The 15,390-nt window shown below is 40.4% G+C and overlaps 1 protein-coding gene across 1 annotated transcript in view; it reads right to left on the bottom strand.

The window, feature by feature from the left end:
- Positions 1–5,919: 5,919 nt before the first annotated feature.
- Positions 5,920–15,390, bottom strand: part of LOC138951012 (uncharacterized) — a 69,995-nt gene continuing 60,524 nt past the window's right edge. The window contains exon 10 of the mRNA XM_070322706.1: positions 5,920–6,731. Coding sequence (XP_070178807.1) covers positions 6,200–6,731 — 532 coding nt within the window. The 3' untranslated portion in view covers positions 5,920–6,199. The remainder of the gene's footprint in view (positions 6,732–15,390) is intronic.

Raw genomic sequence — 15,390 nt, 5'->3', positions numbered from 1 at the left:
TAGAACCTTGAAACTTCGTACCACGCAATCGATCAATTATCCTTTGACATGGAGAAGATCAAGTTGATCCTCAACAAAATTCAAGGTCACGACTGGTTCTCCTGCATGTAAAAAACTGTATTTTTTTCTCAGACACTTGTAAACCTAGAACCTTGAATCTTCATGGAAAATTATAAATTTATTGAACATTTTTACATCTAGAACTTTGAAAATTCACACAAGTTGGGTGCTAAAAAGCCAGCGTTTAGGCATGGCAGAAGTCTGATTGACCCTTGTCAAATGTCAAGGTCACAACTCGGTCGCGTATGGCTTAACAAGGATAACAAATCATTTTCTGCATTGCCTTTAAAGGACCCCAACAGGCTCTTTTTAAGGTCAGATAAAGCAGTTGGGGTTGATTTAATGATATAGGTAAGCATCTAAAGATGCAAAAACCGAACAGTAAATCACAGGTTTTGTGTTGCATCAGTCTAATTTTACACAAAATGCATGCTCAAAAAGCGGCCAAATTCGTCTGCTACGCGGGACTTCAAAATCCCCGTGGCGGCAAGCCGTTGGCTGTGACGTCACAAGCAGGAATCGGAAGCGAAAGTAGCGACGCTCGGTCTGCGTCTTTGCTGCAACCGTGGATGCGCGCGTACTCCCGACATCCCGAGAGTGTGCTACTGCCCTATGTTCGGAGTTGCAAAAAAAGGACTCAGGCTTGAGTTTTCATTTGTTTCCATCCGACTCAAGGCTCAAGCAGGAATGGGCTGTGAAAATGAATCGGCTGGAACCAACAACAACAACACCAACACCAACACCAACACCAACAACCAACAACCAACAAACAACCAACAACCAACAGAAACCAGCGAAACTACATCAACAATAACAATAACAACAACAACAACACCATTGTTGAGAAACCAGCGAAACTACATCATCAATAATAACAACAACAACAACTACAACCTCAACAACTACAACCTCAACAAGTACAACCACAACAGCATTGTTGAGAAACCAGCGAAACTGTATCAATAATAACAAAACCAACAACAACCACAACACAGTACAACATTGGGCAACAACTACAACGACGACAACAACACTGACAACTCAAAAACCAAGAACAACTACAATGTCAACAACACCACCAACAACAGCTTTACACTGATAAACAGTAGGTGGAACACGATTGATTTGACACGTAACAACCTTGATTTCATCTACTACGACGACGACAACAACATCAACTCAAATTCGAGAACATATACGTCTTCAACAACATAACCAACAACAAATCCGATTGAACTTCAACTACAATCTCAACAGTGATCATGGGCTGCCTAATCTATTTGCTGAGTCTGGCAGACATTTGACTTCCACCCTTGAGAGAGAATGGTTTTTCCTCGTAAACTTTGTGCCTCAAACCTGACCAAGAGGATACAACTCTACATTAATCCCCGATTATCAACCCAGATAGATGGGACACTTCCGTCTCAACTCCGACGCCGCAGAAAGAACAATCTCTAGCAACAGACGCTCATACGGTACAGCTATCTGCTCGCCGGCTCCTGAGCCACTCCCCCAGCCTGTATGTCTACACACTGACACCAATTAAACCTCCAACTGAGCTGTTAACCCGTAATTTGTAAAAATGTAAAAAATATTTTACAAATTACGTCGAACCTAAAACCGCGATTTGTAAAAATGTTAAAAAAACCAAAAATATATCATTTCTTTATTCAGCCTATTGTCCCATCGCTGGGAAATGCGGATCGCTTCCTCCCAGTGGAAAGGTAGCAGCAACAAAGTCGCGCTACCCCAAAGTCAAGGGATCCATTAGATTTGTTTTTCTTTCTTTTTTCATGTCTTTATTGTCCTATATTGCTGGCGAATTCGGATCGCTTCCTCCCAGTGAAAAGCTAGCAGCAACAGAGTCGCGCTTGTGGTCCAAGTTGTGGAATGTGTCCAAGTTGTGGAATGTGTCCAAGATGTGGAATGTGTCCAAGTTGTGGTATGTGTCCAAGATGTGGTATGTGTCCAAGATGTGGCAATGTGTCCAAGATGTGGTATGTGTCCAAGATGTGGTATGTGTCCAAGATATGGCAATGTGTCCGAGATGTGGTATGTGTCCAAGATGTGGTATGTGTCCAAGATGTGGCAATGTGTCCAAGATGTGGTATGTGTCCAAGATGTGGTATGTGTCCAAGTTGTGGTATGTGTCCAAGTTGTGGTATGTGTCCAAGTGGTGGCATGTGTCCAAGTTGTGGTATGTGTCCAAGATGTGGTATGTGTCCAAGTTGTGGTATGTGTCCAAGATGTGGTAATGTGTCCAAGATGTGGGATGTGTCCAAGTTGTGGTATGTGTCCAAAATGTGGTATGTGTCCAAGTTGCGGCATGTATCCAAGTTGTGGTATGTGTCCACGATGTGGTAATGTGTTCAAGTTGTGGTATGCGTCTAAGATGTGGTCTGTGTCCAAGTTGTGGCATGTGTCCAAGATGTGGTATGTGTCCAAGTTGTGGTATGTGTCCAAGATGTGGTATGTGTCCAAGTTGTGGTATGTGTCCAAGATGTGGTATGTGTCCAAGACGTGGTAATGTGTCGAAGTTGTGGTATGTGTCCAAGTTGTGGAATGTGATGGTACAATAAAACAAGTCGCGTAAGGCGAAAATACAATATTTAGTCAAGTAGCTGTCGAACTCACAGAATGAAACTGAACGCAGCAAGACCGTATACTCGTAGCATCGTCACTCCACCGCCCGTGGCAAAGGCAGTGCACGTGGAATTGACAAGAAGAGCGGGGTATTCGTTGCGCTGAGAAGGATAGCACGCTTTTCTGTACCTCTCTTCGTTTTAACTTTCTGAGCGTGTTTTTAATCCAAACATATCATATCTATATATTTTTGGAATCAGGAACCGACAAGGAATAAGATAAAAGTGTTTTTAAATTGATTTCGAAAAAAAAATTTTGATAATAATTTTTATATATTTAATTTTCAGAGCTTGTTTTTAATCCGAATATAACATATTTATATGTTTTTGGAATCAGCAAATGATGGAAAATAAGTTAAACGTAAATTTGGATCGTTTCATAAATTTTAATTTTTTTTTTACAATTTTCAGATTTTTAATGACCAAAGTCATTAATCAATTTTTAAGCCACCAAGCTGAAATGCAATACCGAACCCCGGGCTTCGTCGAAGAGTACTTGACCAAAATTTCAACCAATTTGGTTGAAAAATGAGGGCGTGACAGTGCCGCCTCAACTTTCACGAAAAGCCGGATATGACGTCATCAAAGACATTTTTAAAAAAAAATGAAAAAAACGTTCGGGGATTTCATACCCAGGAACTCTCATGTCAAATTTCATAAAGATCGGTCCAGTAGTTTAGTCTGAATCGCTCTACACACACACACACACAGACAGACAGACAGACACACGCACATACACCACGACCCTCGTTTCGATTCCCCCTCGATGTTAAAATATTTAGTCAAAACTTGACTAAATATAAAAATGGAAACAAATCTAATAGATTCATTGACTTTGGGGTAGCGCGACTCTGTTGTTGCTAGCTTTCCACTGGGAGGAAGAGACCCGAATTTCCCAGCGATGGGACAATAAAGAAAAGAAAAAAATCCCATAGATCTTTTGACTTTTGGGTAGCGCGACTCTGTTGCTGCTAGCTTTCCACTGGGAGGAAGTGACCCGAATTTCCCAGCGACGGGACAATCTAGTAACAAGTCGCGTAAGGCGAAAATACAACATTTAGTCAAGTAGCTGTCGAACTCACAGAATGAAACTGAACGCAATGCAACGCAGCAAGACCGTATAAAGTTGCTTCTGCCATTAATACTGCTTGTGACGTCATCGGAATTTTACCCACATTTCACCACTTCCGTACTCTCGCAGACGTTCGTGAAACAATGGCCGCCAGATCGGAACGCGAAAACGCTTCGCTTCAGCAACGAAATTCGTCGGATTATGGCCCAAAACGATTCCGAAATTAAGTAAACCCTGTGAGGGAAGGTTAGAAAACAATTTCCTACGGCATGCATATGCCTGGTTAACCAAAACGCAAATGAACGCGTTTTTGACACCAAAAAAAGCCTGTTGGGGTCCTTTAAAGCAATAGCCTTGGCACTTCATACAACGCCTTTGCTTTATGATTCTTCAAATGTTCCTCGTCAAATTTCAAGGTCACAGTGGGGTCAAGTTTAAGCAGCACAAATAATGCGAAGTTATGAAATTATCAAACTTATTGTAAGCTAGAGAGTTGAAACTTCATTGATGACCTTTATACGTGACCACAGTATGGGTGATAATACTCAAATTACAAAGTCACAGCTAGTGGGGTCGAGTGCAGGCCAGAAAGTTGATTCCTTTAAGCTTCAAAACGTGGCTACGTTATAGTCACTAGCTCGTATTTATGCTTCTGAGGCTAGAACTTAAACAAATGGGCATCTTTGTATTTCTGGAGCTCGAGCTCTTCCCAACATGACCCAATTCTGGTTGACAAAAGTCAAATTTTAGGGTCGCAGCAGGGTCAATTTGGGATCTTAAAATGGAAAACTATCAAAACTTAAGCTCAGAGAGTTAACAAGAATACAGAAAAGCGCGCTTTCAAGCTTAGCGCAATACGCTTTCGCGCTATTCCTGCTTGTCAATTTCACAGCGTTTTGCACGTGAAAAGTGAGTGATTTCCATGTGGCGGGGATTGACGAAGCTGTATTGTCTTTGTGAAAAAAAATACAGTGCGTTCAATTTCATTCCGTGAGTTCGACAGCTTGTTGTTGGTGTTGTAGAGCACACCCCAGAATCATCGTTGGTGTTGTAGAGCACACCCCAGAATCATCGTTGGTGTTGTAGAGCACACCTCAGAATCATCATTGGTGTTGTAGAGCACACCTCAGAATCATCGTTGGTGTTGTAGAGCACACCTCAGAATCATCATTGGTGTTATAGAGCACACCTCAGATCATCGTTGGTGTTGTAGAGCACACCTCAGAATCATCGTTGGTGTTGTAGAGCACACCCAAGAACTGGTGTTGGTGTTGTAGACACCCCCCCCCCTCCTCCCCCAGAATCAGTGTTGGTGTTGTAGTGCACACACCAGAATCATTGTTGGTGTTATAGAGCACACCCAAGAAATAGTGTTGGTGTTGTAGAACAAACACCATAACTAGTGTTGGTGTTGTAGAACACCACCCCCACCCCAGAATCAGTGTTGGTGTTGTAGAGCACACCCCAGAATCAGTGTTTGTTTTGTAAAATACACCCAAGAATCATTGTTGGTGCTGTAGACCACACCCCAGAATCATTGTTGGTGATGTAGACCACACCCCAGAATCATTGTTAGTGTTGTAGAACACACCCCAGAATCATTGTTGGTGTTGTAGAGCACACCCGAGAATCAAATACGAACCCATTTACACTGGAGAATGCTGTGCTTGTTACAACATTCATGGAAGTAATTGTTGAACCACAAGAACAACAGGAATTCCTTTTTTGACCCAGTTGCAGCAAGTTGACTCCATTGATACTGGGCTGATCGAAACAATAAACTTAAAACAGAGTGACGTTCTTTCTGATTAAATAATATAATATCATTACCAAATAATCTAGTCAAGATAAACTTACACCTGGCACTAAGCTAGCTGTGACCTCAAATCAAACAATGACATCAGAGTCTCATAGCTTAACGACTTGTTCATGATACCTCAGTGGATATGTTCAGTAATGACAGATCTTCTCCAGCCAGGTTTTTCACGCTGTGACTTTTGAATTTGATGAAAAGAAGCCACAATTATGTCTTGTCTAAAGATTATATAAAAAAACCCACAAAGAGTGTAAAAATTGTATGTTTTACCGTCAAAATATCCGACAAAAACTAAATGTAACGTTTCTTGTTAAGAATCGAGCATGACCCGGCATCTGTGAACTGCAAATATGACGAAGTCCGACCAAACTGAAGTCAGAGCGGGAGATCATCAAACCTGGATGTGTGCACAGTTTCAAAGCTCTTGCTTTAAAAACATCCAACAAACAAATGTTCACGGACAAGCGGCGGGCCGGTGCCCATACGTACGGACACAGGTCATTTTTAAGATTCACTGATTACTCATGTGAATCAAACACCGTAGTGTAAAGACTGTATCGTTAGATCCTCAATATTAATTATGTTTGCAGCCTACAACGCCATTCATACTCACCAGTTTGCCTCATCGGCTAAGATGTGCACTGCCCCTGTTGGGATGTCCCTGGCGTGATCACACAGCTGTTGCACCCAGGCCTGGTACTTCACCTCGCCTTCCTGTGTCCATGTCTTCCTCTCGTTGTCCCAGAAATCCTGCGTATTGACGAGCTGCACGCTGTCGGGTCCCTGTGCTGCGGTCATCTTAAGCTGATGGGCTACCAGGAAGGCAGAAGCTGCGCCGTCTTCAGGACGTGACTGCACGACAAAGACCTTTCCACACCCCTCCTTCAGCCACAGGACACCCTTAATTAATAGGAGAAAAGTCTTAGCTGATCCAGGTGGACCGTAAAGTATGATGACGTCATCCTTGTTCTGGTCAGACAAGTCTTCCACCAGTTCCAACTGACGAGGGAAGAGCGCGATGCGAGACAAGTCACGGCCATGCTCCTCCCCTACTGCCTGCACCACGTCGTGTGGAGTCCACAGCTGTAGTCGTGGTTCAGTGGACAGGTACATCTGCACCGTGGTTAGGGGTGTGACAAACCTGCAAAGGGCAGGATTCGTACAGTGGATTGTCACTCCTGTATCTTATGGGTCTTCTGCTACAAACGTTTTGGAAGGAAAAAAACACACAAAAACACTTGCACAAACAAAATAATGAACAAAAAATAATCGAACAAACGCATGATATGTAGAGCTTTCTGGTCTGGTGACTGTTTTCTCTCAATAAACAATACCAGTTAAGACTGACCATATAAGAGTAACCATAAAGAGTGACCAGTTAACAGTGACCAGTTATTAGTGACCATGTAACGGTTAACATTTAACAGTGACCAGTTATCAGTGACCATTTAACAGTGACCAGTTAGCAGTAACCCCTTAACAGTGACCAGTTAACAGCAACAAGTTAACATTGACCAGTTAACAGTAACTAGTTAACAGTGACCCGTTAACAGCAACCAGTTAACAGCGACCAGTTAACCGTTAACAGTGATCAGTTAACAGTAACCAGCTTACAGTAACCCGTTGATGCAGTGTCCATTTAATTCAGCAAAACATTGGCAATGTGCACAGGAAGCAGCCAGGCTGTTGATTGTTGAATCTGTTTCAAACTGTTGATTGTTGAAGCTGTTTCAACTTGTTGATTGTTGAAGCTGCTTCAAACTGTTGATTGTTGAAGCTGCTTCAAACTGTTGATTGTTGAAGCTGTTTCAACTTGTTGATTGTTGAAGCTGCTTCAAACTGTTGATTGTTGAAGCTGCTTCAAACTGTTGATTGTTGAAGCTGCTTTAAACGGTTGATTGTTCAAGCTGCTTCAAACTGTTGATTGTTGAAGCTGCTTCAAACTGTTGATTGTTGAAGCTGCTTCAAACTGTTGATTGTTGAAGCTGCTTCAAACTGTTGATTGTTGATGCTGCTTCAAACTGTTGATTGTTGAAGCTGCTTCAAACTGTTGATTGTTGAAGCTGCTTCAAACTGTTGATTGTTGAAGCTGCTTCAAACTGTTGATTGTTGAAGCTGTTTCAAACTGTTGATTGTTGAAGCTGCTTCAAACTGTTGATTGTTGAAGCTGCTTCAAACTGTTGATTGTTGAAGCTGCTTCAAACTGTTGATTGTTGAAGCTGCTTCAAACTGTTGATTGTTGATGCTGCTTCAAACTGTTGATTGTTCAAGCTGCTTCAAACTGTTGATTGTTCAAGCTGCTTCAAACTGTTGATTGTTGAAGCTGCTTCAAACTGTTGATTGTTGAAGCTGCTTCAAACTGTTGATTGTTGAAGCTGCTTCAAACTGTTGATTGTTCAAGCTGTTTCAAACTGTTGATTGTTGAAGCTGCTTCAAACTGTTGATTGTTGAAGCTGCTTCAAACTGTTGATTGTTGAAGCTGCTTCAAACTGTTGATTGTTCAAGCTGTTTCAAACTGTTGATTGTTGAAGCTGTTTCAACTTGTTGATTGTTGAAGCTGCTTCAAACTGTTGACTGTTGAAGCTGCTTCAAACTGTTGATTGTTGAAGCTGCTTCAAACTGTTGATTGTTGAAGCTGTTTCAAACTGTTAATTGTTGAAGCTGCTTCAAACTGTTGATTGTTGAAGCTGTTTCAAACTGTTGATTGTTGAAGCGGATTCAAACTGTTGATTGTTGAAGGTGCTTCAAACTGTTGATTGTTGAAGCTGCTTCAAACTGTTGACTGTTGAAGCTGCTTCAAACTGTTGATTGTTGAAGCTGCTTCAAACTGTTGATTGTTGAAGCTGTTTCAAACTGTTGATTGTTAACGCTGCTTCAAACTGTTGATTGTTGAAGCTGTTTCAACTTGTTGATTGTTGAAGCTGCTTCAAACTGTTGATTGTTGAAGCTGCTTCAAACTGTTGATTGTTGAAGCTGTTTCAACTTGTTGATTGTTGAAGCTGCTTCAAACTGTTGATTGTTGAAGCTGCTTCCAACTGTTGATTGTTGAAGCTGTTTCACACTGAAGGATGCACTTAAAGAAAGTACACCAAAGGCGCCATTTTGAAACGTTTTCTGACAAATTGGACCTTAACAAGTTCAAGGGACATTCACTGTAATTTAGAAACACCTGCAATGATTTGCTCAAAACAGCTCCAAAACTATGAACAATAATTAAAGAGTTAAAACACTGATTTACCAAAAAAATAGATTGTGCTAATATTTTGCCTGTGATATTTTCAGAGTCCGTTGAAACAAGGGTAAAACAAATGAGAGAAATCAATCGGATAGACTTTATGATACAGAATTTGAACTATGATGACATTTAACAAGAATCATATAAGCGAGGGTTGGGTAATTGAATGGGGTATCTAACCAGTCAATTAACAATCGTAGGACCTATTTTGGAAGTGTTATTCGTCCTTGGTTCACGTTTGTTATGATGATGTGTTTCTATTTGAATTATGGTAAGGTGTCTTTGTGACATGGCTGGAAATAGCGTTATTTCATGACGTTTTCTTAGTTTAAAATTAGATCAGTTTCTCGAATCGCATCCACATATTTCCTAGTGCATTTGCTCGATTTTAACGACAACATGACACAATGCCGAGCAGAGTCCACATAATCACATAAAACAAACACAACAAAAATGGACTTTTTTTAATTTTTGCACCGACCTGCAAAACGTACCATTACCTCCATTCTGAAAAATGGCATCAGAAGTGGTAAAAGTGATCGTACTCTAAAACATATGCATGTTGAGTGATATGTAAGCGCTGTTTCAAAGTGTTCAAAATCTGCCATGTCCGAAAATAGATATGTGTACCTTCAGAAAGTTGTTGGCAATATTACAAAATATTAGCAAAGTCGATTTTTTAGGGTGAATCGCTGTCGGATGTTTTTAAATGAATTTTAATCAGCGAGCGGTTAGCTTTGCCCAGCTCTCCAGTGTCAGGAGTTTAGACTTCCGTTCGTCATAATATTTTATTTAGTTTCCGTAGATACCCGTCAAAGCAGTTTGACACCGTTGGATTGAAGAAGTCAAACCTATATTCTAGCAAACGCATGCACACTCACACGCATGAGTGAGTGAGTGACTGTCGTAGCGAGAGGTCGTGTTTTGCTTACCGCTCCCACACACCGGGTTTCGGAGCTGAGTTGATCTCAGTTGTGTTTCATAGACGGTATGCCGAGAAGGAATAGCAAACGGGCCCTTGTGTTTTCTCCTCCATCTGCTGTGAAGGGTAAGAAAGTGCGTGAGGCATCGTCTTCTGTGGAAATAGAGGCATTAATCCATGCAGAAAGGGGTATGGAGACTGAAAAGGCAAACAGTACTGATATCGATGTGTCGGAGATTCACGAGACCATATTGACACGAGTGAACGAGGCTCTGAAGAGTACAACGTCGGGATCGCCGAGTGAAGAATATACGTCTTTCGTCAAACACATCATACCTGCTATTGTCACCAGTGTTGCCTTGGCGGTAGGGCAGGTTGTGAAGGGGCATTTGGACAAGTTTGCTACCGAAGATACCGAGAGAAGGAGAAATGTGGAGAGCAGAGATAGTGAGAGAGTTCGGTGTAAACTACTACAGCTGAAATATGAGAATGACAGACTCGAACAATATACACGCAGGGAGAACGTGAGGTTTGTCGATGTGGAGGAAGGTTCAGGGGAACAACCAGAGGACCTGGAAAGGAAGATCATTACTGTGTGTAAGGATACAGGTGTAGAAGTGACCCCCGAGGACTTTGCTGCTGTGCATAGAGTGGGAAAGCGGGGAGAGAAGAGGCAGGTGATAGCCCGATTTGTTTCCAGGAAAAAGAGGAATGAACTGATGAGAAAAAAGAAGAACCTCAAAGACAAGGCGGAGTATGCGAAAACATACGTGAATGAGGACCTAACCCCCCTGCGCTCCAAACTACTAAATCTCATCAAGAAGGCCGGGCGACACAGTGTGTGGACGGTGGAGGGGCGCCTGCTATGTGTTAGCAAAAGACCCCCCGGCGTACGAAACAACGACGAGAGGCCGACCGTCATCGAATCACCCGACGATCTCTTCAGGATTGGATTCGACAGTGTTGATATGGCTGAATTGGGTCTCGGGGATTTTCTTCCTGAAGAATCCTAGGATCGCCCGGGGCTGTCGCTGAAAGGTAGACGTGATGTACCAGACGAGTTGCTGTGTGCTACACATGGCCGATTGTCAGCAGCTACACATGACAACAATGGCCCTGATTGGTCAGCGCCCTCAGGTGAACCAAGCGCGGATTGGATAATAGCGTGCGGGGCGAATGTGTCGTATGGAGATGGCGAAGGGAAACAGAAAAACACGACGCGTGCTAGAACTATCGAAAAACAGACTCGTGGTGATGTCGGTAACAATTAACGGAGTTACAATGAACGTTCCGTATCTCTGTCATTGCCTATAGAGAGGAGAAGTGTTGAAGTGAGTGCAGGCATTACGAGCTGTGTGCGTGCAGCGAGACATGTGGATACAGTTCTTGACCTTGACAGGAAACGTGTTGATGGTGTGTGTGGCAGTGACAACGTAACTGAAGTTGGTATTACGAATGGAGCGACTGAGAGAGAGAGAGAAAACGCCCTGTCTGAGCGGGAGAATGAGATTGAGATTGAGAATGGGAATGTGAGTGAGAATGAGAATGAGAAGGAGGATGGGAGCGAATCTGAGAGTAACAACTCAGAAAGGGTGAGTGAGCCAGTGCCCTGTCAAAAAGAACGTATGCGTTTCGTATCGTTAAATGTTGGTGGATTGTTGTCAAAATTGAAATATCCAGAATTCAACGAGCTGTTCTTGTGTAACGATATTATATGCCTGTCCGAAACCAAGCTAGATGATTTTGATTCCTGTGAAGTTGAAGGTTGCAGTTTATATCAGGGACGAGCTCTGTAGACACATTAAAATTGTAGAAGACATTAAATTAAAAACAAGAATTGAAGAAAGTGCCAACAGTAAATACAGGTTTGTGAACTTCCCAGTATTTCAAGATGGTATTTTTATTGAGCTGTCTGAACATGTAGGTCAGCAGATGATTGAAAGGTTATTGTTGTGTGTGGTATATATGCCACCAGAAGGCTCACCCTATGTCAGACCCAGTGCTTACCAAGAGTTAGAAGAAACACTATCACACTTGAATGCAGAAAAGGTTGTCATGATTGGAGATTTTAATGCGAGAAGTGGATATGCAAGAGACTATTTGGAAGACTGTGCTATTATGAATGAATTAACTGATGAAGTATCAACAGTGCAGATGATGGACATGTTTGGAATTATAAAAGAGAGGTGCTCAATGGACCATGTTATGAACAATTTTGGCCGCAGTTTTATTGACTTTTGTATTAGTCAACGATTATTAGTAGTGAACGGCAGAATGGGAGAGGACGCAAGATTGGGTCGAGTAACTTGTAATAATGTGAGTTTGGTAGATTATGTACTAGCTACGCCAAATGTTTTTCCGTCATTTTCAAAATTTCAAGTATGTGACTATAATGAATGTTTATCTGATGTCCATTGTCCTATATTTTTTGCCCTGTCAGATATCCTAATGGACAATGAACACGTTGAGAATGAAACTGAAAGCAATTATAACACTAGCAGTGTGTTGAAACCAATATGGAAAGTAGGAGCAAATCAGAATTTTGTAGATGAAATTGATGATAATAAAGTATTATTAGTGGAAGGGATATTAGTTTCCCTAATTGGTAGCGTAGAGGATGTAACTCAGGACCAGATCGATAATGTAATGAAACAAATAGAAGGAATTCTATCCGAAGCTGCCAATAAATTGAACATGCTTAGAAAGAATAAGCAGAAGAAAAAAATAAATACATGTAGCAGTAACGATGCACATAGCGGAGTTAAGAAAATTTGGTTTGATAACGAATGTAAACAGACAAGAAGGAAATATAGAAAAATAAAGAGAAAATTTAAAGCCCAACCAAATAACAGAGAGATCATACAAGATAAGGCCCAAGCATTCAAGGATTATAAGGGAACACTGAGTAAAAGTTATAATAGTTATTTAAAGCAACTACATAAGAAAATTCGAACAATGAAGTCTTCTGACCCCAGCAGTTATTGGAAATTGATAAGTGGATGTGACCAGCAGAAGAAACAAGCGATGCATGATATATCCCGTGAAGTATTTGTAAAACATTTTGAAAAACTTAGTAATGTATCTGAGCACGACTTGATTGATGTGCAAGATGATGTGCTTGATGACACAGACCTTATGAATGAACAATTGAATGTTGATATTACAAAGGAGGAGGTGATGATATGTGTAAACAATTTAAAGAATAACAAAGCTTGCGGATACGATGGTATTATAAACGAGTTTTTGAAATATTCCTCACCAAAACTATTAACTATTGTAACACGTGTATTTAACTTGATATTGCATACTGGGAAAATGCCTAAAGCTTGGACAGTGGGGTATATAAGCCCAATCTTTAAAGGTAAAGGCTCAACAGCCGACCCTGATAATTATAGAGGAATCAGTGTACTAAGTTGTTTTGGAAAACTTTTTACAAGTGTGATAAATAAAAGATTGCATGCATTTCTGGATGACAATTCTGTGATCGGCAACGAACAAGCTGGTTTCCGAAAAGGCCACTCTACTGTAGACCACATTTTTGCACTACATTGTCTTATTGATATATTTTTACAACAAAAGAAAAAGTTATATTGTGCTTTCATTGATCTGCGTAAAGCTTTTGATTCTGTGCAACGCAGTCTCCTGTGGCAGAAGCTGATGCAACGGAATATTAATGGTAAGGTATTGAATGTAATTAAGGACATGTATGATAAGGCAAATATGTGCGTGAAGGTGAACAGTGTATTCTCCGAGACGTTCACCTCAAACATCGGGCTTCTTCAGGGCGAAAATTTATCACCGATTCTTTTCTCACTATTTTTAAACGACCTGAAGCAGTTTTTGATTGAATATGATGTCAGCCTAGAGTTGCCCCTGAAAAGAGCCCAAGAAATAGATGTTGAACGCATTAATGACTATATGTATTTGTTCCTGTTAATATATGCTGATGATACTGCTATACTCGCCGAAACACCTGGAGAAATGCAAAAAGCCCTGGATGGACTAGATCGTTATTGTAAGAACTGGGGACTAAGCATAAATATTGAAAAGACAAAAATAGTTGTTTTTTCGCGGGGGAAAATACGGAATATCCCAAATTTTGTCTTGAATGGAGTACCTGTCCAAGTAGTTTGGGACTATGTGTACTTAGGTGTACTATTTAATTATAATAACAAATTTCATAATGCCATGAAACGTCAATGTTTGATTGGTAACCGTGCAATGTTCTCGTTAATTCGAAAATGTAGAAAACTAAATTTACCAATTGATGTGCAATTGGATCTTTTTGAGAAGTGTGTACATCCAATTTTGTTGTATGGTTGTGAGGTGTGGGGATATGATTCATTAGACATATTGTCAAGGTTTCAATTGCGATTTTTAAAAATGCTTCTTGATGTATATAAAACTACACCCACTTGTATGGTTTACGGAGAGCTTGGTCGTTATCCAATTAGAATTGAGGTACAATGTCAGTTACTGGTTTATTGGTATAAACTGATGAAAGAAATGAACGATGGTGCGAATAAGATGTCTTGTTTAATGTTAAAACTACATTTGAAGTTGTACCATGTACAAAACGTTAAATTGCCCTGGTTGTCGCATGTCAATACTATGTTAAATAAGTTGGGTCTATCATATTTATGGACAACTCAGAGTCTTGCCGTCTCAGGTTTTAAAAACGTTGTAAAACAAAGGCTAAGAGATCAATTCCTGCAGGAATGGAACACTGACGTGAATGCCAACAGCTTGTGTTTTAATTACAGAATATATAAAAAGGATTTTTGTCTGGAAAGGTATTTGCTTTGGTTGCCTAGGAAACTCCAAGTTAAACTAGCAAAATTTAGAACAAGCAATCATAAGTTGCCAATACATCAGCACAGATTTTTTAATGTTCCTAGAAATGAAAGATTGTGTGACATGTGCGATAAAAATGAATTAGGTGATGAGTTTCACTATTTGTTCAGTTGTACCGACGAAAGTATAGTGTCTGAAAGAAGAAAATTAATTAGTCCTTATTACCGATCTCACCCAAATTGTTTAAAATATGAACAGTTAATGAATTGTAAATCTAAGATAAAACTAATGAAGCTAGCAAGATTTGTAGCCCATGTTATGATTTTAGTATGTTAGCGTTATATCTAGTTTCTTTATTGGTATGTATATATATATGTAATACATGCTTTTGTTTTGTGTTTTTACAAAAGATGCATGGCATAATGGTATTGCCAATTTACTTCGGCTGTATATTATCGTTGTCCGCTTAATGTATACATATTATCTGCCTGATTTCTTACCTGATTTTGTTAAACCTATTTTTCTTTTTGTTTGCATGTATGGAAGTGTATATTGCCAATTTAATTTGGTCGTATAGTATTGTTGTATTTGTCCGCTCAATTTGTATACATATATTAACTGTCTGATTTGTTACCTTTTTTTTGTTAAAGTTATATCTTTGTTTCAAAGCCCTCTGGGCCCAAAACAATAAAATACTTGACTTGAAAATACTTGACTTGACTTGCATGCCATACCGGGCTAAAACGCTTCGCATAACAGAAACAAACACACTGCCCGCTGGAGAATATCACGGTCTGACAAGACTACCAAACAAAGCATTTACATTTTAACATTAGAACGCTCAAACAC

Source organism: Littorina saxatilis, linkage group LG16 (assembly GCF_037325665.1).
Source record: "Littorina saxatilis isolate snail1 linkage group LG16, US_GU_Lsax_2.0, whole genome shotgun sequence".
Taxonomy (NCBI): Eukaryota; Metazoa; Mollusca; class Gastropoda; order Littorinimorpha; family Littorinidae; genus Littorina; species Littorina saxatilis.
Note: the sequence above shows the minus strand (reverse complement) of the source record. Positions and strands in the feature narration are given on the sequence as shown.